At 38.3% G+C, this 27,618-nt stretch overlaps 1 protein-coding gene across 1 annotated transcript in view; it reads right to left on the reverse strand.

Moving 5' to 3' along the window:
• Positions 1 to 27,618, reverse strand: part of TMEM67 (transmembrane protein 67) — a 55,065-nt gene that overhangs the window by 20,033 nt on the left and 7,414 nt on the right. Inside the window, 12 exon segments of the mRNA XM_047783611.1 lie at positions 2,529 to 2,627; positions 3,654 to 3,710; positions 7,880 to 7,985; positions 9,670 to 9,793; positions 10,651 to 10,807; positions 12,819 to 12,884; positions 13,469 to 13,555; positions 14,316 to 14,424; positions 14,536 to 14,690; positions 19,981 to 20,043; positions 26,167 to 26,241; positions 26,335 to 26,404. Of these exon segments, the coding sequence (XP_047639567.1) occupies positions 2,529 to 2,627; positions 3,654 to 3,710; positions 7,880 to 7,985; positions 9,670 to 9,793; positions 10,651 to 10,807; positions 12,819 to 12,884; positions 13,469 to 13,555; positions 14,316 to 14,424; positions 14,536 to 14,690; positions 19,981 to 20,043; positions 26,167 to 26,241; positions 26,335 to 26,404 (1,168 nt within the window).

The raw sequence follows: 27,618 nt of genomic DNA on the forward strand, positions 1-27,618 counted from the left end.
AGACAACTGCAGCCACTTCCTAGTGGCCTTTAGGGTCCCAACCTTTCGATCCATTCTCAACAGCTTCTGTCCTTAGTCAACCCTTCTCATCTTTCAACCATCTAAAAAGTTACAAACCGCTCTTCCTAATTTTCTTCTAGTCTGGAACCCTTCTCCCCAAGCTATCCTCCATATTATTACTATCAGAGTTGGCTCCCAGAAAATGTAAATTTAATTTGCATCACTCTCAGTCTTCTTAAAAACATACAGTGACTCTCACTCAAATGTAAATTCCCCTGACCCAAAGGGTCCTCCCACAACCAAAAACCAAAATTAAAGTTTTAAGCATTATCTGCCAGTTCCAACTGCTTAAATCAACAACTGACCACTCCACACCTTCAAGCAAAATGTTTTGAGGATTATTATGGGCATTGTCTCATGAATATTATTCCCTTCTTCTTTCTGGAAAACTCTAGTGAGCTTTGAGGGCAGAGAACGGGTCTCTCTTTGCTCACTATCACATCCCCAGAGCCTGGAAGAGATCCTGGCATGCTGGGCATAGGCCATCAGAGACTATTTGTAGACCGCACAAGATAACCCAGCAGAAAGTTCACTTCTCTGGGAAGCCTTTATCAAGCCCCTCTCCTCTGATTCCTCGGCACTTTAGCTCTGGAGTCAGGAAGACATCACAGTACAAATAAGTGTACTGCCTTGCCTTTCTTATGTTCTTAATCTGCTAAATGGAAATAACCACCTCTTACTTGTTGCTATAAATATTAAATGAGGAGTTCCTGTCATGGCTAAGCAGAAACGAATCTGACTAGTATCCACAAGGATGCAGGTTCAATCCCTGGCCTCCCTCAATAGGTTAAGGATCCGACGTTGCCATGAGCTGTGGTGCAGGTCGCTGACGTGGCTCAGATCCCAAGTTGCTATGGCTGTGGTGTAGGAAGGCAGCTAGAGCTCTGATTTGACTCCCAGCCTGGGAATCTCCATATGTAGCAAGTGCAGCCCTAAAAAGAAAAAAAAGAAAAAACAAAAAATAAAACCCCAAATATTAAAAAGGATTAGATGAGAAATGAAACTATAAAGTTAATAGATTAAAACGTGGGAGAGTATCTTTTGATCTTGAGATGGGGGAGTTTTCTTCTTTTTTTTTACTTTTTAGGGCCACACTTGAGACATATGGAGGTTCCCAGGCTAAGGGTTGAATGAGAGCTACAGCTACCAGTCACAGCCACAGCCACAGCCACAGCAACACAGGATCTGAGCCATGTCTGTGACCTATACCACAGCTCACAGCAATGCCAGATCCTCAACCCAATGAGTGAGGCCAGGGATCAAACCCACAACCTCATGATTCCTAGTTGGATTCATTTCCACTGCGCCATGATGCGAATTCCAAGAGAGAGTTTTCTTAACATGATCCTAAAAGCACATGCCATAATATGAAAACCTAGTCAGAAGTACAATATTAAAATCAAGAGTTTCAGGAGTACCCATCATGGCGCAGTGGAAATGCAACCAGCTAGGAACCGTGAAGTTTCGGGTTCAATCCCTCACTTCGATTGGTGGGTTAAAGATCTGGCATTGCCGTAAGCTATGGTATAGGTCACAGACACGGCTCGGATCCTGCGTTGTTGTGGCTGTGATGTAGGCCAGCAGCTGTAGCTCTGATTGGACCCTTAGCCTGGGAACATCCCTATGCCATGGGTGCGGCTCTACAAAAAAAAAAAAAAAAGTCTAAAAATAAATAAATAAAATAAAATAAAGAGTTTCTGTTAAACAAAGTAACACATACATAAAATAACAAATAAATCACCCTTGGAGAAGAAATTTCAACATCAAAAACCAAAAGGGGATTCATATTCAGAAAATATTTAAAAACTCCTTAAAATAAGTAAAGTAAAAAACATGTTTAAATAAACAAGAAAAACTGGAAACTTGGGAGTTCCCATCATGGCTCAGCAGGTTAAGAACCTGGCTAGTAGCCATGAGGATGTGGGTTCGATCCCTGGCCTTGCTCAGCAGGTTGAGGTTCGGCTCACAGCCGTGTTGCTGTGGCTGTGGTGTAGGCCAGCAGCTGCAGCTCTGATTAGACCCTTAGCCTGGGAACTTCCTTATGCCACAGGTGTGGCCCAAAAAGCAAAAAAAAAAAAAGAAAAACTGGAAATTTAATAGAAAAATGGGCAAGTGATATAAATAGGAAGTTCATAGAAGGAGAAACTCAAATGATTAGCAAAACATATGAAAAGTAATCAGAGAAATGAAAATTAAATCAACAATGACATACCACCTATCCCACCAGATTGGCCAAAAATGGAAAGACTGGAAAAACCGCAAGGATTGGTGAGGCTGTGAGAAAACCGCAAGGACTGGTGGGTGTAGACTGGCCTACAGCAATGTGGGAGAGAAATGAACATACACCTCTCCTAATTACCACCCAGAGAAACTCAAGGCAACTTTTTACCCATTTTCTAGCTGGGTCTTCTTAGAAGAATATGAAATAGAAGATAAAAAATACACTTTAAAAATTCCTGCAGTCATACCTGTAAATCAATCATGGGACTTCCAATGCGTCTCTTCCACCCTGCTGTCTTCAAGAGAGATGACAAAACAGCTAGTCCACCCAATACACCCAAAGCAATCTAAAGGAAAAAACACTTTGGAATTTATGTGCTTTCTCTCATCAACGTTCAAAGATATTGTAAATAAAAAGTAAGGAAGTACTCAAAAGTAGTGGTGGAAGGTATGATAAAAGGACATTGGAGCCAAATTGAAGGAACTCCCAGTGGCCAAATCTGGGACAATGTGAGCAAGAAAATAGTAATGAATCATTATTGCTAGAATAAATAAATACTAATTAGTCCATACTGTTTCAAATAAATAATAAAGAAATCAATATGGACAAAGGGACAGCTCTTCCTTACAGAAGAACAAATATAACAAATATAGGAGAAATGACAGAAATACAAAACCACCATCCGTCAAATACCACAGTAATACTTTTTACCAGCGAGAATTATCTATGAATACTAATATTAGAAGGCAAAAGAATAATGAAGAGTGGGATGTTTGCATAATCTCATGTATCTCCCCACAAGGTACTTATTAATTATAAGTGGAAAAATACAGTGAACTCTGCAGACATCTTCTTAGCCACAGGATCAAAAGTCACATCACTGTTAATAAGATACACTGATATCAAGTATCTTCTGATACGATTCACTGAGAAGGGTAAGACATTATTTCTGTGGCATTTGTGCTATAACTACATTTAATCATGGGAAAATATCAGATGAACCCAACTGAGGCCCAAAATACCAGTGTTATGAAAGACAAAGAACAAATGGGGACCTGTTACAGATCTAAGGAGACTAAAGAGACACATGATGGCTACAAGCAATATGTGACCCGGGACTGGGTCCTGAACCAGAAAAAGGATGGTGAAAAAGTCTGTAAAATCCAAAGAGTATTTAGATTAGTTAACAAGACAACATCAATATCAATTTCCTGTTATGACCATTGTATTCAGTTATATAAGATGTTAACATTAGGGAGGCTGGGTGAGGAATATACGGCAAATCTCTTTAACAACTTGTCTACACATGAGAAACTTTTCTTAAAGTTAAAAAATGTACAGTAGATATTTCAACAGGTTAAATTAAACTCACATCTGTCTGGATATGTGCTTCTTTTTGATCCATTTCATATTCGACTGAGAAAGAAACCTGATATTTAAAAGAAAGCACATTAACCATACTGAAGTTTTATAACACAAAACTACTTTTACTATAAAAATATATTTGTAGCTGAATTTCACCATAAATGCCATACTTTTAAACTATCAATATTACTAGAGTTGACCCTCACTTATACATAAGCGGATATGCTTTGGGGAATTTTTTTTTTTTTTTTTTTTTGCTTTTTAGGGCCATACCTGCGGCACATGGAGGTTCCCAGGCTAGGGGGTGAATTGGAGCTACAGGTGCTAGCCACAGCCACAGCCACAGCCACAGCAATGCCAGATCCTTAACCCACTGAGTGAGGCCAGGGATTGAACCCACATCCTCATGGATTCCAGTCAGGTTTGTTAACCTCTAAGCCACAAAGGGAACTTCTGCTTTAGGGAATTATTCACGCTGCTTTAAATATTCCTTTTGAATACACATTAAAGAAGGAGGGGTTCATCAGGAACTAGGTTAGGTTCATTAACAGCAGTCAAACCAAACTAATCATGTTCCATTTTCTGATAGGTTTCTAATAATTGAGGAATGTAACTGATCTCGTGTATGAAGAATTTTGCAACTGGCTAAATAATCGCACCTTAAAAATTAAAAAGATTAATCAGGAGTTCCCGTTGTGCCCAGCAGAAACAAATCCAACTAGTATCCATGAAGATACAGATTCTACCCCTGGCCTCACTCAATGGTCGGGGATCTGGTGTTGCTGTGAGGTGTGGTGTGGTGTAGGTCACAGATGTGGCTTGGGTCCTGCATTGCTGTGGCTGTGTGGCTGTGGTGTTGGCCAGCAGCTATAGCTCCAACTTGACTCCTAGCCTGGGAACTTCCATATGCCGTGGGTGCAGCCCTAAAATGAAAAAAAAAAAAGATTAATCAAAGGGAAGAACAAGAATCTTAGGGACACCACTACATTGAAACAGAAGAAAGAGCCAGTGAAGGGTTAAGAGAAATAGGTGCATGAGAAGTAGGAGAGGGAAGATACCCAAGTCTTAGCAAAGTCATAGAACAGAGAATTTCAAGGAGTAGGTCAGGAGTCATGTCAAATGTTATATAACTGACCCCTGAACAATGCAGGGGTTTGGGGCACTCACTTGCATGCAAATGAAAATCCAGTTATAACTTTATAGTTGGCCCTTCATATCCACAAATTCAACCAACTTCCTGGAGCACTGTGTTAAGCATTTAGTAAAAAAACAAATCCGTGTATAAGTGGATCCATGCAGTTCAAACCTGTGTTGCTTGAGAATCAACTGTATAAATGCTGAGTGAAAGAAAAAAAGCCAGTGTATGTGGAATTCATTGCTGACTTCAAGAAAGGGGTTTCCAAAGAAGCAAAATGACAAGAGCCAAACTGCAAATGATGGAAGAATAAATGGTTGGGAGATCAAGTAAAGACACATGATAGCAAGCTAAAGAGCTGGCAAAATAGGGAAAGATCTTATTGTTTGGTCACTTTAGTTTGTTGTTAAGATGGAGCAACCTGAAAGGTGTTATAAGCAATGAATGGAAAGGGAGCAGCAGAGAAGCTGGCTGAAGCAAGGGTTGAGGGAAAAACAGCATATTGGAGAAAGTACCCTAAACAAGTACTGGCTGAAGATTCCTTTAATAAAGATAAAAGGGTCCTCTTTTCTTAGAAATAGAAACAAAAGGAGGGAAAGATAATAAAACAGAGATTCTGAAGTATTAAAGAGGAAATCTGAGAATTCATATTGATGGTTCTTTTTTGTTTTTGGTTATGCCCACACCTGTGGCAAATGGACGTTCCTGGGCCAGGAAAAGAATCTGAGCCACAGCTGCAACCTATGCCACAGCCACAGCAACACCTTTAACCTAATGCACCAGGCCAGGGATCAAACCTGAGCCACTGCAGTCAGATTATTTACCCACTGCACCACAGCAGAAACTCCACAATATTGGATGGTTTTGATCTACTCAGTAAACAGGAAGGTAGTTTATTTGCAATTGGTGCGAGAGCAGAGATGGAGCTGATGTTGAAAATTAACATAGAACTTTTGCAATACCTGTAGTGAGAAGTTAAGAAATGATGAAAGAACTGTGCATTCTACAATTATAAAGAATTTGAGTGGACTTTATCAGTATAGTTTTATGATTCCCTCAATACTTTCTCTATCTCTTATTTCCTAACTTGTCAAGGCTTAGTTTGGAATATTTTGGACAGGAAACATATTTAAAGAAAACACCCATAAATGAATTGTATTAAAATAAATATACTCTTAGTCACCCAAGAATGATCATTCCAGGAAAATTTAAACCAGGCAGTCTTCTGTAGTTACTAAGTCTGTTTCTAGATTTTCTTCCCTTCTCATTATAGTGTATACAATCTTTTTTTTTTTTTTTTTTGACTTTTTGCCTTTTCTAGGGCTGCTTCCCACGGTATATGGAGATTCCCAGGCTAGGGGTCGAATCGGAGCTGCAGCCACCAGCCTACACCAGAGCCACAGCAATGCGGGATCTGAGCCGCATCTGCAACCTACACCACAGCTCACGACAACGCCGGATCCTTAACCCGCTGAGCAAGACCAGGGATCGAACCTGCAACCACATGGTTCCTAGTCGGATTCTTTAACCACTGAGCCACAAAAGGAACTCTAATATAGTGTATACAATCTTAATATCAAATCAGGTAATACAAATGACACAAAATCTTTCAAAGTTATGTGCCCACATTTCATTTAATGAAAGCCTGAATCCAATAGTAGCTGAGTGTAGCTGAGTAGAAGTACAAGCACAATGGACACGTCAAACGTACTGGCTGAAGAACCAGAACATTAAAACTTACAAAAGTAAAACAGTAGAGATTAAAAGCTATTAATGAGTCTTGGAGGTAAGGAATGCTCACCCCCCAGTTCTCATGTTTCTCGAGGCAGAAGGGAAGGAGGAAGAGGTATAGAAGGATCAGCTCTGTTTTCTGGTTCATTTATTTTTGGTTTTATTTTGTTTTTTCCCTTTTTTACGGCATATGGAAGTTCCCAGGCCAGGGACTGAATCAGAGCTGCAGCTGAGCCCTACACCACAGCCAAGCAACAAAGGATCCAAGCTGTTATCTAGACTTATGCTGCAGCTTTCAGCAACATTGGATCCTTAATCCATTGAGCAAGGCCAAGGAATGAACAAGTCCGCATCCTCACAGAGACAATGCCACTGAGCCACAACAGGAGCTCCAGATCTGCTCTGATTTCGATCTCTTTCCTCTCCCCTCAAAGCAGGGACACTTCATCTACCTGGTGAGGTTGAGAGGAGGAACTTCGGATGTGTAGCTTGGCCTTTCCCAGGCTCATTCTCTTTGGTGCAGCCTAATTCCAGCATGTAATGGTCTCAATTCCATATACAGGCCTTCCCAGGCATGGAAGGGCTTTGGTTCTGTGGTTAAGTTTCATTGAGTTGGCAAAGAGTCAGAAGACTACTTGGCTGCAGGTCCAAACTGCATTCTCTAGTTCATGTTATTACTACTAGTTTTAAAGCTGATAAACTGAATCTTTTCTGCCTGTTGCAATGTGTTTCTATCAAGCAAGCAAGACTGGTGAGAAGAGGAACACACTTGCCCACTTAAGGCTGGCATTCCTGGCTTAATTACGCAAGGAGAAAATCTTATAGAAGCAAGGTGGCCAAAGGAGTTCCCGTCGTGGCTCATGGTAACGAACCAGGCTAGTAATCATGAAGATTCGTGTTCGATCCCTGGCCTCGCTCAGTGGGTTGAGAATCAGCGTTGCCACAAGGTGCAGTATAGGTCACAGATGTGGCTCAGATTCTGCATTGCTGTGGCTGTGCTATAGGTTGGCAGCTGCAGCTCCGATTCAACCCCGAGCCTGGGAACTTCCATGTGCCCCAGGTGCAGCCCTAAAATTAAAAAAAATTAAATTTTAAAAAATGGCCAAAGAGGACAGGAGCAGATGCTGCATGACTCAGCATACCCTGGGGTTCTCAATAGCGATGCCCAGCTGATGGTGACATTTAACTCTTGCTTTTTTATACTCAAGACCCATAATTATTACTAGTAAAAAAAAAAAAAATTGTCTTGACTACATAAAGTGCAGTCTTTTGACCATAATGCAAACTATATTGTCTTTCAACCATAATGCAAACTATATCAGTATTATATGAACCCACAGAGAGGCCCTGATTAGGAAGGAACTCACCTTCACAGATTGGCTGTTGGGATCGCTGACATCAATGTCGCTGTAGGCAATGGTAATTAAGGGAGGGTAGATGTTTCCATTTTTTGTGTTGGGTACAAGGCGGATACTGTTTAAAAGAAAATTCATTTCTAGTATAAATACATGGAGGCCCTGAAACATACATTAACTTATTGTTTCTTCTGAATGTGATTTGGAGAGTCTTAGTGATCTGAGAACCAACCAGTAACTGAAAACTAGGGAAGGTCAAACATAAACTAATGGTAACAATATAGGCTATCTGAAGTGGTCAAAAATTTACATCAAAGAGGGTAAAGTTTCATACCCTCTTTATGTTAAAAGAGGGTAAAGTTTCATACCCTCTGAGACAAATTAGAAACTCTTCTTGATCTAGGTCCTAAGACATTTACAAATGAAATCACTGAAGAACTCAGAAGTGTTAGGAGGTTTCTGGTGGCCTAGTGGTTAGGCTGCAGCCCAGGTTCAATCCTTGGTCTGAGAACTGAGATCCCATATCAAGGTGCTGTATGCCAAAGCCAAAAAATTTAAAAAAAAGAAAAAAAAAAAAAAGTGGAGTTCCCGTCATGGCGCAGTGGTTAACGAATCCGACTAGGAACCATGAGGTTGCAGGTTCAATCCCTGGCCTTGCTCAGTGGGTTAAGGATCCGGCGTTGCCGTGAGCTGTGGTGTAGGTCGCAGATGCGGCTCGGATCCGGATTGCTGTGGCTCTGGCGTAGGCCGGTGGCAACAGCTCCAATTCGACCCCTAGACTGGGAACCTTCACATGCTGCAGGATCGGCCCTAGAAAAGCAAAAAGACAAAAAAAAAGTGAGGGAAGTGTTACACTAAGCCTAAAGAAAAGCAAGAAAGGCAAATAATACACTGATTTTCAAAGAAGATGAATTCTTAACAATATGTGTCATATCTACTACTATTTGTGGCACACAGTGGGATACATTTGCTGAATTCAATGCATTAGTAATGTACAGTTTATCAACTCAAAAAGGAAGGTGCCAAACACAGTGGCCAGCATGGTTTCACTAAGATCAAGTCAAGCCTGACAAGTCTCAATTTTGTTTTCACTACGGACACCAAATTAGCAGACTGAAGGAGTGCTAAAGACCGTACAGTGGGACTTCAGCAAGGTATATGAGAATGCTTCTGTAGTGACTATCTCATAAAATTATTATGAAAAACAAAATGAAAAGATAGGGGGAAAAACAGTATATGTTGAAGTGCCAGAAAGATGAGGGTGTTGATTTTCATCGGTATATTCCAGGTGCACATCATAAAATATCAGCGTGGGAAAGCCAGTTAAGGCCTTAGAGATAGGAATCTCACACTGGAGGAGACAGGAGGGCTGCAGGCCACTACCCGAAAGCAGGGTCATCAGTAAAGTATCCCAGGAAGAGGGAGGCGTTGAAAAATAACAGAACAGTAGCTGCTAAAGGAGAGGGAGCCAGAGGAGGCCTGCCTTTTGCAACCACCTGGCAGGCTCTTTCTAACACCCGTGTCAGCCCATTTATCTTCACCTTCCCCAACTTCTCAACCTATTCTAATTTAGCAGGCCTACAGTGGGGCCTAGAATGTGAATTTTGGCCAAACACCTTCAGCTATTGTGACATAATCCTCACCTCTATTTGTGCACACTAATCTACATAGGCATCTAAAAACACGTTATTTATCATTCCAGTTGAGGTGCTGTTATTGTTTTCATCTGATAATTACTGATCAACACTTTCACTATGACATTTTCATATATGAAGCAAGCCGCATTTAGTGCAATTGTTTACCTTAGTGAGATATGGGTAGCAACTCGAATTAATCGTGGCTGACTTCCTAAGTCATTTTCTCGTCCACTTAGTGCATCCACTAAGAAGATACGCCGAGTCAGGAGCCACTTGCCAGAGTTGCTGTCTTTTATCATTAAAAAAAAAGAAAAAAAAAAGGTATTTAAATAATATCTTCTACTGTTCAAGATGGAGCTCAAGGAGAAGTTTACTCCACAAATTTAAAACATGACATTAGTACACCTTGTTTTAGATGAGATGGTTGCAAAAATAGCTACTGATGCAAGCAACTCCTGGTCATGGCTTTCTCTACCTGTACCTGAATGTCTTCTAAGTGTCTGGACTTTTCATCAGTTTAGAAGGATTTTCCCTGCAAATTTCCTGAGCCAATTGGATTTTATAACATGAGGAACAAAAAAGAAACTAATTTGCCCAAAATCAACTCAAGGACAGCTTGAAGAAGCCCTGATTTTACAGTTCTACTAATTTTTCCCAGGATATACTTTTAGCAATAATATAATTTCTTAATAATAAGCTTGACACATTTAGCAAAAATTTCTGAATATACCAGCAACCTTACTGTTTTATTTTTGGGCACGCTATATAAAACCTTATAATTAGGGAGTTCCCATTGTGGCTCAGTAGTTAACGAATCCGACTAGGAACCATGAGGTTGCGGGTTCGATCCCTGGCCTCGCTCAGTGGGTTAAGGATCCAGTGTTGCCGTGAGCTGTGGTGTAGGTTGCAGACACAGCTCGGATCCCGATTAGACCTGATTAGACCCCTGGCCTGGGAACCTCCATACGCTGCTGGTGCGGCCTTTGAAAAGGCAAAAAGACAAAAACCAACCAACCAAACAAAAACCTTATAATCAGAGAGAATCTATGACCTTTTTTATAATCTGTAGTTTACTAAATTATTATCTTGGTAGACTTATTTACGGATTTCAGCTCAGAGAAAGAGTGGTGTGGATGGATGTCTTACCTTGGTTCACAAATATTTTATTGTGCTGAAGATTTAAGTTTAACACAGGCACAGCCCAAATATATTGGTGTTGATTTTCATCAGTATATTCAATGTACACATCATAAAATGTAGGAGTGGGGAAGTCAGTTAAGATCTTAGAGATAGGAATCTCACACTGCAAAATAAAATAAAAAGAACCCAAATTAAAAATTAGAAATCATATGTATTATCTTTAAAGGTGTTTTTTAATTATAAAATGAAATATCTTTCAATTATCTTGTTTATGTGCATTTTCATGTGACTTTCAAAACACAAATACTATATACGACTCTTTCATAAGGATCCCACAACCCAGCTGGGGAGGGTATACATTCATTCACAACAGTAAGAATACTGCAGTGAAAAGGTAGGTTTAAAAACTCCTATCCTGTGAGGTAAGGTCCTCTTTCTCCTGATGCACACTGCTGTTTATGATTTGGCTCCCCTTCACAAAGCCAGGATTTCCCTCCAAAGCTTCCTGTCTATCTATGGTCCATTCAAACTGATCTATTTATAGTCTCTAAATATGCTATGCTCTCTGTCATTGCAAATGGTGTTTCCACCTGACGTTCTCTTCCCTACTATGCTCTCCTGGCAAACTCATATTCATTCTTTAAGCTCAAGTATCACTCACTCTGTAAAGCATCTCTTCATTTCCCCGGAACTACTAATGACCCCTCCTTTGGACCAAGAGGGTACCTTGTTCATACTCATAGAATAACACATCACATTCTTTGCAATTCTCAGTCTATATAGTTGCTTTCTCTATTAGGCTGTGAACTACTTGAAAGGTAATTGGGTTCAACGGAAAAAAAGACATGGTTTTTAAGCCTAACAGAACATTTACTTGATGCAAGACTTTGAGTAAATTACCTAATCTTACTGAGCACCATTTGCCTACCTGAAAAAAAAAAAAAATTAAGTGTACTTTATATAGTTATTTCATGGATCAGGTGAGATAACAATGATAAAATGCTGAGCACAAAGCGGCAGGCATCTTAACAAATGTTGATTCTCCTGGCTCAAGGTAGACATACAACATTTTTAAAAATAATATATAAATCATTTCAGATAATAAAAATAAATTCATGTTCATGATAGAAAATTTAGAAAATATAGGAGTCCCTCTGTGGCCCAGCAGGTTAAAGATCTGGCAATGTCACTGTAGTAGTGGGGGTAACTGCTGTGGCACGGGTTTGATCCCCAGCTCAGTCAAACAAAAACAAAAACACAAAAAGAAATTTTGGGGGGAAAAAAAAATCAACTGTTATCCCACCATCCAGAGATAAACTACTGTTATAAATGTTTATCTTCTTCCAATCTGTTTTCCATGATAGTATTTTTCATTGCGGTTTTAACAAAACTGCAATCAGTTTTGTTCTATGTTGTGTGTATATGGATTTTATCAAGAAATATTTTTGTAGGAGTTCCCCTCATGGCTCAGAGGAAACAAATCTGACTAGCATCCATGAGGACGCAGGTTCAATCCCCGCCCTCGCTCAGTGAGTTAAGGATACGGCATTGTGTAAACTGTGGTGAAGGTCACAGACATGGCTCGGATCTGGCACTGCCACAGCTGTGCTGTAGGCCAGTGGCTACAGCTCCAATTCAACCCCTAGCCTGGGAATCTCCGTATGGCGCAGGTGCGGCCGTAAAAAGACAAAAGAAAACGAAAAAAAAGAAATATTTTTGTAGACCAGTGAATTTTCTTCAAATGTTTAATGGCTCATAATATACCTTTGTACCACATTGCAGTTTTAAAATGCATCACCAAAGGAAGGAAGGTCAGGGAGGGGAGGAGGAAAGTATGGAAGGAGAGGAAAGGAAGTTCTTTTATTTGTTACTGGAGGGAAGAGGGAAGAGGGAGTAATAACACTTGATTGGTCACCAAAAATAAAATGATATTTTTACTTTATTCTAAAATGCTTAGAAGTAGACATTATTTTTAAGATCTATAGACCGAAAGGCAAATAAACAATCGATTATGATTAAGACTCTATAGGTGATAAGGCACTCTTTTTACACTGACGAAATTATTCACTGCTACAAAAAAATTACTAATTTCAAAAATTCAAAGATTGTTCAAATTATTGCTAACGTGAAAACTGAGGCTAAAATACAGACTATCTAAAATAATTCAAACTTACATTCTGTTGATAGGTTGTCCCAAAAGAATAAGCAGCATTTAGTCTTGTCTCTGTGTCTGGACAAAGCTACAGCAAAAGAATACAACTGATAAATCTCTCTCACAAATGTGTTCTTCCCTTTACAGTTAAGGGTTTTCATATGCTTTATAAAATACTTATTTAATGTATCAAGGCTATGAAAAGTTAAGTGAGCATCTTTGTTATGTCATAACTTAAAGTAGTTTTAAGAAATTCCAATTTAGGAGTTCCCGTCGTGGCGCAGTGGTTAACGAATCCGACTAGGAACCATGAGGTTGCGGGTTCGGTCCCTGCCCTTGCTCAGTGGGTTAACGATCCGGCGTTGCTGTGAGCTGTGGTGTAGGTTGCAGACGCGGCTCGGATCCCGCGTTGCTGTGGCTCTGGCGTAGGCCGGTGGCTACAGCTCCGATTCAACCCCTAGCCTGGGAACCTCCATATGCTGCGGGAGCGGCCCAAGAAATAGCAACAACAACAATAACAACAACAACAAAAAAGACAAAAAAAAAAAAGAAATTCCAATTTAAAGCACAAGAAAAAAAAAAACAACTCTACCATGCAAATAATGTGCTATTCATCTTTGCCTCAGTCAAAAATAAAACATCTTAGTAATTCTCAGCTAGAATTATACTCACCTGTAAAACACCTCCTTCTAAAGTCTGCCACTTGAGAAAATTTCCTCTTACATCGTAGGAGGCAGCAACAAACTTCAGTTTTGTATTCTGATTAAAGAAAAAACAAGAATAAAATAATGTCACATGCTCTTGAAAGTATATTTTATAATATATAGTAATACATGTTATTATACATAATAGTCTACAAAAAATTTGAGAGTATATATAATAGTCTATAAAATTTTTTCATTGTTCATTGATCCTTTCTTCTCCCAGAGATCAAATACTTAATTCAACTATCTTTACTCTGAAGCAAAATTAATCTAAGGATCTCTAAAATAAGTGGACTGGGTTTTTTACCCAAAAACTACCATTTCAGAATTGAGAGATAGTGCTAGTGATAGAGATAGTGCTAGTGACTTTTCAAACCTATTAAATGTGTGTGTGTGTGTGTGTGTGTAGATGTGGGGTAAATAGGAGGGGGCATAACCTATTCTTTCATCTCAAAGGTCAAAAAGTTGAAGGCAAGAGTCTGTGATGTGCTTAGAAAAGGGACAGAATTCCATTCAACCTTTGCGAGCCCTTTTTAAAAATGTATAGATACAAGACTGAGATGGCTTGGCACTTGGTGATGGAAACTATCCTTCTCAACCCCACAAGTACTACTTCCTGCCAAAACCATATAATCCAGAAATATCCATATATAGCTAAACTCTATGTTGTTTAGTCCTCAGCAGCTATATTGAGATTTAGTTTAGCAATTAAATTCTTTAAAAATCCATCAAGAATTGACTAGTAACATCCTTATTACCTTTTAAAATTATAAATTACAATGTAGTTATCCTTCAATAATATAGATGACTTGTACCTGGTTTTCCCCTTTAAAACTGAAATTTGTAGGAAGAGGTATACTACTGAGTACTTGAGGTGCTAATCCTAGCTGGTCTCCAAAGAACAGCCATGGAAGATTCTGTCTCCTGCAAACAATCACAATTGTTTTAATAATAAAATGTTTCTTGGTAATATTTGTGAAAAGTAATTGCACTGAACTTGATCGAAGTGACAGCTCATCATTAGAGTATCCTTACCAAAATGAAATGGAATGAACAGTGTGCAGTCCAGCAGTATTTTCAAAGATAAACTGAAATAGCTGACAGGCATCAAAAGTGGCAAAATGGTAAGAATTCATGTTCATCACACACATATTTCCAAGAGCTTGGCAAGATGTAAGATTGGCATACACCTACGAGAGGACAGTGGCAAAGAAATGTAATGTGGACTTTAATACCCAAGGCAAAAGTTGATATAGAAATCATGCTTAGTTTTAACTTTACCTATTCCACAAATTCTTTTTTTTGGATTAAGGTCTTTTGCTTTTAATATCTTTCCTCTAATTAAGTAGAAAAGAAATTTCCATATGGCAGATAATGTGTACATTTTTTTTTTTCCCTTTTCAGCCCACCGCAGCATATGTAAGTTCCTGGACCAGGGACTGAATCCCAGCCACAGCTGTGATCTACACCACAGCTGCAGCAATGCTGGATCCTTAGCCCACTGTACCACAGCAGGAACTCCCAATGTGCACATTTTTAACTGTAAATTTTGGGTGAAAATATAAAGACAAGCAACTGAAAGAACTAACTAAAACTTTTTTTTTGTCTTTTTTTTTAACCTTTTCTAGGGCCACATCCGCGGCACATGGAGGTTCCCAGGCTAGGGGTCTGATCGGAGCTGTAGCCGCCGGCCTACAACACAGCTCACGTCAATGCCGGATCCTTAACCCACTGAGCAAGGCCAGGGATTGAACCCGCAACCTCATGGTTCCTAGTCGGATTCGTTAACCACTGAGCCATGACAGGAACTCCAGAACTAACTAAAACTTTACAGCATGACATTTGAAAAAACAATTCTGTAGAATAATTATATTTGAAAGAATAATAATGTGTTCCTGTATTAGAGCTTATGCATATAAATCCAATCCATTTTGTTTAAGTAATTTGTTACATGAAAAATAAAATAAGGCCATTTGTTGAGGTTGGCCCTCAAACATCTTTCTCAGTCTCCCCTCTCAGGCCAGTGAAATTTTAGTTATTCAAAAAAAAAAAAAAAAAACACAAAAAAAACACTGCAAAAGAACCTGCCTCAACATAATAAAGGCCATATATGACAAACCCACAGCTAACATCATTCTCAATGGTGAAAAGCTTAAAGAATTCCTGCTGAGATTAGGAACAAGACAAGGATGTCCGCTCTCATCACTACTATTCAACGCAGTTTTAGAAGTCCTAGCCATGGCAATCAGAGAAGAAAAAGAAATAAAAGGAATCCAAATTGGAAAGGAAGAAGTAAAACTACCACTATTTGCAGATGACATGACACTATACCTAGAGAATCCTAAAGATGCTACGAGAAAACTGTTAGAGCGTATCAATGAATTTGGCAAAGTCGCAGGATAAAAAATTAAGACACAGAAATTGAATGCATTTCTATATACTAACAATGAAAGATCAGAAAGAGAAATTAGGGAAGCAATCTCATTTATCATTGCATCAAAAAGAATAAAATACTTGGGAATAAACCTACCTAAAGAGACAAAAGACCTATACTCTGAAAACTATAAGACGCTGATGAGAGAAATCAAGGAGGACACAAATAGATGGAAAGACATACCATGCTCTTGGATTGGAAGAGTCTATATTATCAAAATGACTATACAACCCAAGGCAATCTACAAATTCAATGTAACCCCTATCAAATTACCAAGGACATTTTTCACAGAACTCGAACAAAATATTTTAAAGTCTGTTTTGGAAGCACAAAAGACCCAGAATAGCCAAAGACATCCTGAAAAAGAAAAATGGAGCTGGAGGAATCAGGGTCCCTGACTTCAAACCATACTACAAAGCTATAGTCATCAAAACCATATGGTACTGGCACAAAGACAGAAATATAGATCAGTGGAACAGGATAGAGAGTTCAGAATTAAACCCACACACCTATAGTCAACTACTCTATGACAAAGGAGGCAAGAATACACAATGGAGAAAAGACAGCCTGTTCTATAATTAGTGCTGGGAAAACTGGACAGCCACATGTACAAGAATGAAATGAGAACACTCCCTAACACCATACACAAAAATAAACTCAAAATGGATTAAAGACCTAGATATAAGACCAGATACTATAAAACCGTTAGAGGAAAACACAGGCCACTCTCTGACATAAACAACAGCAACATCTTCGCGGATCCACCTCTTAGAGTAACGACAGTGAAAACAAAAATTAACAAATGGGACTTAATTAAACCTAAAATTTTTTGCACAACAAAGGAAACCCTAAACAAAATGAAAAGACAACCCACAGAATGGGAGAAAATATTTGCAAATGAATTGACTGACAAGAGATTAATCTTCGAAATTTATAAACACCTTCTGCAGCTCAATACCAAAAAAATGAATAATCCCATCAAAAAATGGGCAGAAGGGGAGTTCCCACATGGCTCAGTGATTAATGAATCTGACTAGGAACATGAGGTTGTGGGTTTGATCCCTGGCCTTGCTCAGTGGGTTAAGGATCTGGTGTTGTCATGAGCTGTGGTGTAGGTCGCAGATGTGGCTCGGATCCTGCGTTGCTGTGGCTCTGGCGTAGGCCGGCAGCTACAGCTCTGATTTGACCCCTAGCCTGGGAACCTCCATATGCCACGGGAGAGGCCCAAGAAAATGGCAAAAAGACAAAAAAAAAAAAGAAAAAAATGGGCAGAAAATCTAAACAGACAATTCTCCAATGAAGACATACAGATGGCCAAAAAACACATGAAAAGATGTTCAACATCACTCATGATTAGAAAAACACAAATCAAAACACTATGAGGTACCACCTTACACCAGCTAGAACGGCCATCATCAAAAAGTCTACAAACAGCAAGTGCTGGAGAGAGAGGGTGTGGAGAAAAAGGAACCCTATGACACTGTTGGTGGAAATGTAAATTGGTGCAACCACTGTGGAAAACAGTATGGAGATTCCTCAGAAAACTAAAAATAGAACTACCATTTGATCTAGCAGTCTCACTCCTGGGCATCCATCCAGAAAAATCATAACTCAAAAAGATACATGTACTCCAATATTCATTGCAGCACTATATACAATAGCCAAGACATGGAAACAACCTAAATGTCCATCAACAGAGGAGTGGATAAAGAAGATGTGGTACATATACACAATGGAATATTACTCAGCCATTAAAAGGAAAGAAATAATGCAGCAACATGGATGGACCTAGAAATTGTCATGCTAAGTGAAGTCAGTCAGACAATGAGACACCAATATCAAATGCTATCATCTACATGTGGATCTAAAAAAGGACACAATGAACTTCTTTGCAGAACAGATACTGACTCACAGACATTGAAAAACTTATGGTTTCCACATGAGACAGTCTGTGGGTGGGGGGATGCACTGAGGGTTTGGGATAGAAATGCTATAAAATTGTGTTGTGATGATTGTTGTACAACTATAAATGTAATAAAATTCACTGAGTAATTAAAAAGAATAAAAATACCTATTTGAATTAAAAAAAAAAAACACTGCAATAATCTTCTTTTTCCCCTTCCCATATCCACCTCATCAGTAAACCCTGTTGGCTCAATCTTCAAAGTATATCCAAAAGCTAAACACTTCTCTCATTTCCATGGCAGCACCCTTGTCCAGGGGTCCATTTTCTCTCATTGGGATTACTCTAGGACTCTCTTAACTGGTCTCCCCTGCTCTTGTCTTTGCCCCAATAAAATCCACCCTCCATGATAGTGTGAGCCTTTCAAACTTGAAGCTCAACCATGGCTTCCTTTGCACATAATCCTCTCCATCCCATCCAGTACATGCCAGGTCCTCACCATAGCCCCCCTCTTTATCCCTGAACTCATTTTTTCCATTTTCCCTGCTCACTCTGCTCTAGTCGCTCCGGCCTCCTTCCTGTTTCACAGGCATGAACACACCACAGAACTCCTGCTTTGGGACCTCTGCACTTGCTGTGGCCTCTGCTAAGAATGTTCTTCCCTTTGGTATTTACACAACTCCCTTCTACTTCCTTCAGGTCTCTACCCTCTCAAGAGAAGCCTGCCCTGACCACCCTCTGTAAAATAGTACTGCCTTCTATGCTCTATGTTCTTTTTTTTTTTTTTTTTTTTTGCCATTTCTAGGGCCGCTCCTGCGGCACATGGAGGTTCCCAGACTAGGGGTCAAATCAGAGCTGTAAACACTGGCCTATGCCAGAGCCACAGCAACTTGGGATCAGAACCATGTCTGCAACCTACACCACTGCTCACGACAATGCCGGATTTTTAACCCACTGAGCAAGGCCAGGGATCGAACCCACAACCTCATGGTTCCTGGTTGGATTTGTTAACCACTGAGCCTTGATGGGAACTCCCTATTCTCTATGTTCTTTATCCTGCTATGGTGGTCTTCATAGCACTAAGCACCCTTGACATTTACTTAGAGTATAATTCCATAAGGTATTTTTATCTGCCTTTTCCTGAAATAGGTTACTTGATTTGAGAACAGGGCCTAGCAAGCAAGAGGTTATCTATAAACATTTACTGAATGACAGTATGAATCAGTTTCCTGAAACACTCAATTTCAGCTGAATAAGTTGGACACAGACAATCTGTGTATAATGAAATGTGAAATGAATAACAAGAAAGGATTTTTTTTCTCATAGGATATGACCAAGGAGATATATCTACTTATAGAGAAAACTTTTATTAACTGGAAAAATGACACCACAATTTTTCAAAATGAAATAAAATTAACAGTAAATACCAGAGAGTACATGGAGAAAAGGAAATTACCATACAACCCAGCAATCCCACTCCTGGGCGTGTAACTGGCAAAAACCGTAATTCAGAAAAGATACATGCACCCCCAATGTTCATTGCAGAACTATTTACAATAGCCAAGATGTGGAGGCAACCTAAATGTCCATCAAGAGAGGAATGGATAAAGAAGACGTGGTACTATATACAATGGACTATTATTCAGCCATAAAAAAGAACAAAATAATGCCATTTGCAACAACATGGATGGACCTAGAGATTATCAGACAGAGTGAAGTCAGACAGAGAAAGACAAATATCATATGCTATCACTTATATGTGGAATCTAATAAAAATGACACAATAGAACTTATTTATAAAATAGAAATAAACACAGATTTCAAAACCAATCTAGGGTTACCATAGGGGAAACCATGGGGACGAGGAAGAAATTAGGAGGATGGGAATAACATATACACACTACAGTATAAAACAGATAATTAACAAAGAACCTACTGTATAGCACAAGGAAATCTACTTAATAGTTTGTAATAATCTATATGGGAAAAAAGAATATATATGTGTATATGTATACATGATTCACTTTGCTGTACACCTAAAACTAATACAACACTGTAAGTCAATTATACTCCAATAAAATTAAAAAAGAAAAATAAAAAAGCAAAATTAAATAAAATTATTTCTCCAAAATTTCAAACATACCCAACAAGCAGCTGCTGATGACTGCAAATACTTTGCAAACCATTCTGAAGTGAAAGACTTGCCCTGTAAACAAAAAGATGAATTTTAGTTTTAAATTCAAATAGAAATTCCTTAACCCTACCCTCTGAGGAAGACATTAATAGGCATTTGTTCAGTGGGGAATAACTAACATTACTTTCTCAATGTTATTAGAAAAATAGACTTTAATGGGAATATAAGAATAAATTCTAACCTATGTCAAAAGTTACAAATAAGACTACATTACAAAATCGTATCACTGAGGCAAAAGATATAAGGAAACAAAGTATGCCTATAATCAAAACAAACCTACTATGCCCATTTTGCTTAAACAAAAAACAAAAATCAAAGTGGCAAAAAAAAAAGAAAGAAAGAAAAACTAGACCTTTAGAATTGGCTAACATTTGCTGATTTAGGGTTATTACACTATATTAAATCGGCAAGTAATAAAAAGAAGTATTTGTGAATAATTGCTACATAACAGGAGATTGGGAATATACAGACTAATGTTTAAAATCTCCAAAGTGGTGATTCTCAAACAATGATGGTTATCAGAATCGACTGCTGAATTTCTAAGAACAGAAAATGCCTGGCTTCATTCTAAACCAAATGAATCAGAATCTCAAGAATGAGACCAAGGTACACATGCTCCCTGAAAGCTGAAGATATAAGCCTCTGGCTATGAACCACTGCTGTAAAGCTTATCTGCATATCTTGCTAAAAAATGTGATACTGAGAAGCACCATTCAGAGTAAATTCTTTGAAAATGGACAAAGGAGATAAAACCAAATTATATGAAACATGGTACCACAGCTGTCAAAAAATATAAAATAAAATGAGTCACTATTTTCAACTCTTCAATAAGCAAAAATTTTCATTCTGTAAGAAAAAAATATATGAATAGAAGGCTGAATAACACAAAAAAAAACATAAGTAAAAATGGGAAGCAATGAAAATACTGGCAAATGCATGTAAAATGAAGCCACAGACAATGCCAGTGATAAAGTTGCATGATCTTTTATAAAACAATATCCACACACTTTAACCCAGGAATTTAGAAACACTTAGGAAATTTGTCTTAAGAGAATAATCTCTCCAAAAGGAAAAACACATCTATGTGCATAAAATAGTGGATAGCAATATTATTAACAGAAAACCTAAATACTCAATAAATACATAATTATATAAATTTTAATACATAAACTAGAGTATTATATAACTATCTAAAATTATAATTACATTGGTTGAGCCTGGAACACGGTATGGAGAAACCAAGGTTGTGCCTAAAGACTAATGGAGACCTATCAACCTAACACAGGAACTATCTCTGTGGAAGTTCAAATTTGGGACAATTTGAGCTTTGAAAAGAAGAATAGCAGCAACTGCTGTGACTGATTATAACACTCAAGATACTATGAGTTTGCAGTAAAGTTTGAAAAAGAAAAGGAAGCAGTTTTTTTATTTTCATTTTTGCTAGGGCTGCATGTGGGGCATATGGAAGTTCCTGAGCTAGGGGTTGAATTGGAGCTGCAGCTTCTGGCCTATCTCAAAGCCACAGCAACACGGGATCCAAGCCACGTCTGTGACCTATACCACAACTCATGGGAGGGATCAAACCCACATCTTCACAGATACTAGTCGGGTTTATTACTGCAGAGCCAAAATGGGAACTCCAGGAAGCACTCTTTACAGAAAACTGCTAATTAGTAAATATAAAGGAAGTAAAAGAATTGTGAACTCATTTTGAAATAACCAACTTAATAATTGATTCAGATAAGGTTTATCAATGGCTGCTAAAATGGATATGCACAAAGTCTCAAAGTAACATCTTGGCCTAACTTATTAGTCACAGTACCTTTTCACTGGAGAAAAGCAGCAGGCAGTCAACACCATGACCAGGCAATCAAATTTAGCATCACCAATAACTGGACATTCTGATATTATCATCCATGTTATGATGCAAGACTATGTACCATACCTATGTTATATTCTTGCAAAAAGATGTTTCACTGAGTCTAATCATGAGAAAACAGTGAGAAAAATCCAAATTGTGGGGTGCTTTATAAGAAAGCTGTTCTTAACTCTCCAAGAGCCAATGTCATAAAAGCTAAAAAAGCAAAGGAAATACAAAATAAAAAAATCACAAAAGCAGAACAGAGCAAGAGTCTCTGTTCTAAATTAAAGGAAACTAAAAAGATTACTTGCAATGTGAGATCCTTCACTGGATCCTGCATACCCCTTGCCAAAAAATGTAGGGAGGGATAAAAGACTTAACTGAAGCAAGTGGGGAAATTTGGATATGAACAGTATATCAGGGATTTCTATTAATTTTAAACTTCTTCGGTGTGATACCAAAAAACTGCCCTTGTTCTTAGAAACTATGTAATGAAGTATTTAAAGTATTTATGAGTGAAATGTCACATACTTATTTTCAACTGGCTCAAAAAATATGAATGTGTACGTACATACACATACATTTATATATATACAAAGAGAGAGAAGGCAAATGTGGCAAAACATTAATAATTGCTTAATCTAGCAAAAGATATTCGTACATTGTTTTGTTTAATTTTTCTACATTTAAAAATTTTTCAAAATTAAAGCAGGTAAAAACAAAAAAATCAAAATGTAAACTCACTACCTTTGGGGAAAGGAATGGGAAGACAACGGCCCATATATTTGGAAATTCTTTATTGACTCTCTAGAGGAAGAATGGCCATCTCTCTTATGAAATTATATAAAAGTAATTACATTCCAATTCCATATCATCCAAGAAAACACCTGACCTATAATGTTCTTAGTACATTTTTCTTTTCTTTTTTTTTTTAAATTACTTACTGAATTTTATTACATTTATAGGTGTAGTCATACATTTTTCAATTAAGAAGAGTGTATGTTATCAAGTCAGTATAAGAATTTTTGTCTGTCAGCTAGAGCCTCAACATAAACTCAGAGATGATCAATCAGATTGATAAACTGGTTTATCAGTCTCATCTCTTGTGTGTTTAATCACTTTGAACCAGTCCCTTGGAACCTGACTGAACTACAAGTGCACTGATAAAACTGAGTTCTTACACCTTCCAAGCCAAGGACTGGACCGAGACAATCACACCACCTTAACTACATTTTGTTGACATGTTTCATACACTGGCTACATAGAACCAGTCTGAACACCAGGTATAAAATGACTTCAAGTCAGGAATTCAAAACTTCTCCTCAGGAAAGTGTCAGTGTTCAAGACTGGCATGTTTAGGGAGTTCCCATTGTAGTGCAATGGAAATGAATCCAACTAGGAACCATGAGGTTGTGGGTTCGATCCCTGGCCTCGATCAGTGGGTTAAGGATCTGGCGTTGCTGTGAGCTGTGGTGTAGGTTGCAGACACGGTTCGGATCAGGCATTGCTGCCGGCAGCTGCAGATCCGATTGACCCCTAGCCTGGGAACCTCCATATGCCTCGGGCATGGCCCTAAAAACAACAAAAAAAGACTGGCATGTTTAAATGAAATACATTAATCGAGTCAGACTAACTTTAAGACTGGAATAGCCTTTCCCTGCCTACCTTCCCTTCCTAGCAGAGAAGCCTGCAACAGATCTACTCCCATAGTAGTACAGGGGATGGAGGAGGTGGGGGATGGTATGAAAGACAGTTGGGTTACAGTGAGATGAGAAATTGAGGATGAGACCCAGAGTTCTCACTATGAGTCTCACCACTGTCAAAAGGAAAGGCTAACACAAACTCTGAGGTATTGCTTTGGAGTTGAAAATATCAGTATGAATTCATTTATTTTATTTTATTTTAATTTTTTTCTTCTTTCAGCCACGCCTGAGGCATATGGCAGTTCCTGGCCAGGGATCAAATCTGAGGCACAGTTGTGACCTATGCCACCGCTACAAGGAATGACAGATCCTTAACCCACTCTGCCACAGTGGGAACTCCCTGAACTCATTTATTTTAACAGATACACAAGAAACAGTTATATACATGTGTGTATGTACATACATAATGTGTGTATATACATTTCCAGCTATGTCTGCTAAAAAGGGCACACTAAGCATGGAAACTATGCTTTCTGAATACTATTTTTAAGAGCTTCGAAGAGAAACAGCTGATTCTGGGGCTGAAGCAGGAAAAGTACAAGTAAGGAAATGCTCAAAGAATGATGGGGATATGTCAAAAAGATATAGGAACCAACTCAAAAGGGCTTCTAATGGCCAAATCTAGGACAATTTGAGCATCAAAACAAGAAATACATATATTGGACTATTAAAAAATGAACAAAATAGGAACCCACACTGTTCTTAATGAACAAATAAATATATAAATGAGAAGGGGAAATTCTTCCTTAGAGTTGAATGTTAATAATGTGGAAGGAGGGAGTTCCCGTCGTGGCTCAGTAGTTAACGAATCTGACTAGAACCATGAGGTTGCGGGTTTGATCCCTGGCCTTGTTCAGTGGGTTAAGGATCTGGCATTGCCGTGAGCTGTGGTGTAGGTTGCTCGGATCCCGCGTTGCTGTGGCTCTGGCGTAGGCTGGTGGCTACAGCTCTGATTCGACCCCTAGCCTGGGAACCTCCATATGCCGTGGAAGCAGCCCAAGAAATGGCAAAAAGATAATAATAATAATAATAATAATAATAATAATGTGGAAGGAATGGTAGAAACATTTGGCAACCATCACAGTAGCAGCTGATAAAGGGAAGTGTCATCAGTGGAGACTAAAGCTATTAAGGTTTAGTGAAGAAGTGTAACTTTGGAAACGCTTCTCAAAAATATGAACCAATCACAAAGGGAAAATGGTAACTTTACAGCGCACATGGTGAGTTTATGGCAGGGGATCAAGGTTAACATCACCAGCAGTGGGACAGGGACAGGTGGGCATCATGTGCACCCTGATGTGACACAATGCACTGAGAACAGCACACCTTTTTTGTGGTTTCCTGCCAAGCATGACCTGACTATGAAGAAAGACCAGATGGACCCAGGTTGAGGATTTCGCTCTGGATTTAAAGCCTGAAATCTTTCAAACTGTCAAGCTCAAGGAAGGCAAGAAAATACTGAGGACCCGTTCCAGAAGGAAGGAAAATGAAAGGGACATGACCTCCAATTGATTAGTAATCTGAGACCAAATATGAAAAAGAGACATTGTGGGAATTTTTGGCAAAATTAACTAAATTTGAAAAAGGAAAAAGTGAAAATTAAAGGCCTGCTAATTTGATAATGGGAGGAATCACTATAACCCAGGACTGGAGAAGAAGGTCCCCAAAGACATGCATCTTATTACAGATGAGCTAATTTTTGGATATGATCTCATGCTCCCTATGTATACACCTATTTTGGCATTTTTTTTGTTGTTGCTGCTCTGCAAATACCTGGTACTTGCCAGTTAGGCCACAAGACTATAGCAGAAAAGAGGAATTTTTTCTTTATTCATGAGGATCCCAGATTTTAGCCTCATCAAGGCTATCCTTACAGCTCTCCTAGTTACTCTCATTTTCTGCTCATTAACTAACTTCTAGTTAATCATCTAACTTCTATTCTATTGACTTGGTGACCTCTTCAGTTCCAGTTCATGCACTTCCCATTGTACATCCCAGACCCTGTCATTACTGGCTTCTGCTGCAAAAGCTCTAAATCTATGCCCTTGTACTCTCATCAATAAATAAGGAACCATGGACTTCCTTTGTGGCTCACATCAGAACTATAAATAAGGAACCTTGCCAGATAAAAATAATCCTCAAATCTCCCATGACTACCATGTGCAGACACTGTGAGGTAGGTTATTATTACTCCCAATTTACAAATAACAGAACTGAAGTTTAGAAAGCCTAAAGATATAAAACTAATGACAGGAAATCCAGGGTTCAAATCTAGAGTCTTTGGTGCTCTTAACTGTATTAAGCTGCACTCTTTATAGGATCTATAAAGAATCTTTCCAGCTTAAACATTCTGAGATTCACTGAAAAAGAAACAAGCTAAGGGAGAGAAGAAGTATAAGTAACGAATAAATTATAATGCTGAGTTGTTAGTCTAATGTTTCTTATTGACTGATAATTGCTGCTTTAAAGTGATTTACACAAATGTTTCTCATTTTACCCCAAATTAAGGACCAAAGGAAGAAATGCAGAAAGATCCTTAACAACAGAACAAAAAAACTGAAGTATACTCACAAGCTCTCCATAACGTGCAGTTGAAATCATATGTGGGGGAAAATTCCCTGTGCTGCTGAAACATAATCCTCCTGTCTTCATATATAAATAAGAGGGAAAAAAAGTTAATGGAAGAGTATAAGCAATTTAATTTAAAAATATATACATTATAAATTTGATCAGCCTTACTAAAATGTTAGGCTCTGAACATGCACAGGACTTGCTGGTATTAATGAATGTTGGTTCACATCGGACACACCTGTCGATACAACAAAAATAGTTTTGAAAATATTAATGAATTACAGTAGCCCTAATCTAATCAAGAATTTGTCTTCCTGAACACTAGGTGTGAATAGGTTCATTCCATTAAGCAAATAGTTGTAATAAAGTAAACATATTAAAGTATTTTTTCATTTTTTAAAGTTTTATTGCATATTAAAAGTATGAACACTGATTTGAATAGTTTTATACTGTTCTTTGTATTACAAACCAAGGTATAAAAAAATAAAATCAACCAATAATAGGGGAATAGTCTTCTGAAACCACACATAATAGAAAACAAATAACACTGAATAGAAAAGATGGCTAAGTCACTCAATTAACAAAAGAGCCCAACAAACTCACATAATGAAACCCAATCCATTTTTATAAGTAGTTATATCAAATATACTTTAATTATTTCTCTGCCACAAAGCAAAAAGGTAATATATGCTAAAAAGACACATGTATCTATCCCCTCATCAAGCCCATAATCAACACTTTAAAAGTTTTTCATTGACTTTACTTATTTTAGGAAAAAATATTGTTCATTAATAAATGATATAGAGGGAGAGAAGGCATTGGATCCTGATGGGTTTCTATGAGTATTCATTACCTGCAAGATAGGACAGGTATGAGAGGAGGCTGGGGCATAGTACGCAGCTCAAACTAGGCTTGGGGAGGTCTACGAGGGGAAGAAAAAGGGGTCAGCCCAGTAGGCTGTGTTAGGATGCTGCAACTTAGGTCAGCCAGAGAGAAAAGATGATCAACACTAAGTATCCCCAGGAGAAGCTTCTCTAGTATTTTCTATCTTAAATTTGGGAATTGAAGAGAAAACAGTGCTTAGAGGAAGGTCAGCATGTAGGCTTCTAAAAAAATTGAAGAATTTGGAATAGGAATAATGTGGTTAAGTTAGAGATGGAGGGGTGTGTATATGGTGCACAGGTATGCATGCATAAACAGGAACAGGAAATGATAGAGAACAGGCCTATAAATCAGGGTACCTGGATATGGTAATTATCACTACATTCATTAATATATTTTTATGAAATACAATGTATATAGTACCCAGTATATAGTAAGTATACTGCAAATAAATGTTACTATTATATACTATATATTAGATTATAGATTATGTACAAAATACCTAATGACAAACAAAATAGCTATCTTTTACTGAGCGCTTACTCTGCAGTACTTACCTAAGACCCTTAG

The sequence above is a fragment of the Phacochoerus africanus genome, chromosome 6 (assembly GCF_016906955.1).
Source record: "Phacochoerus africanus isolate WHEZ1 chromosome 6, ROS_Pafr_v1, whole genome shotgun sequence".
NCBI classification, from domain to species: domain Eukaryota; kingdom Metazoa; phylum Chordata; class Mammalia; order Artiodactyla; family Suidae; genus Phacochoerus; species Phacochoerus africanus.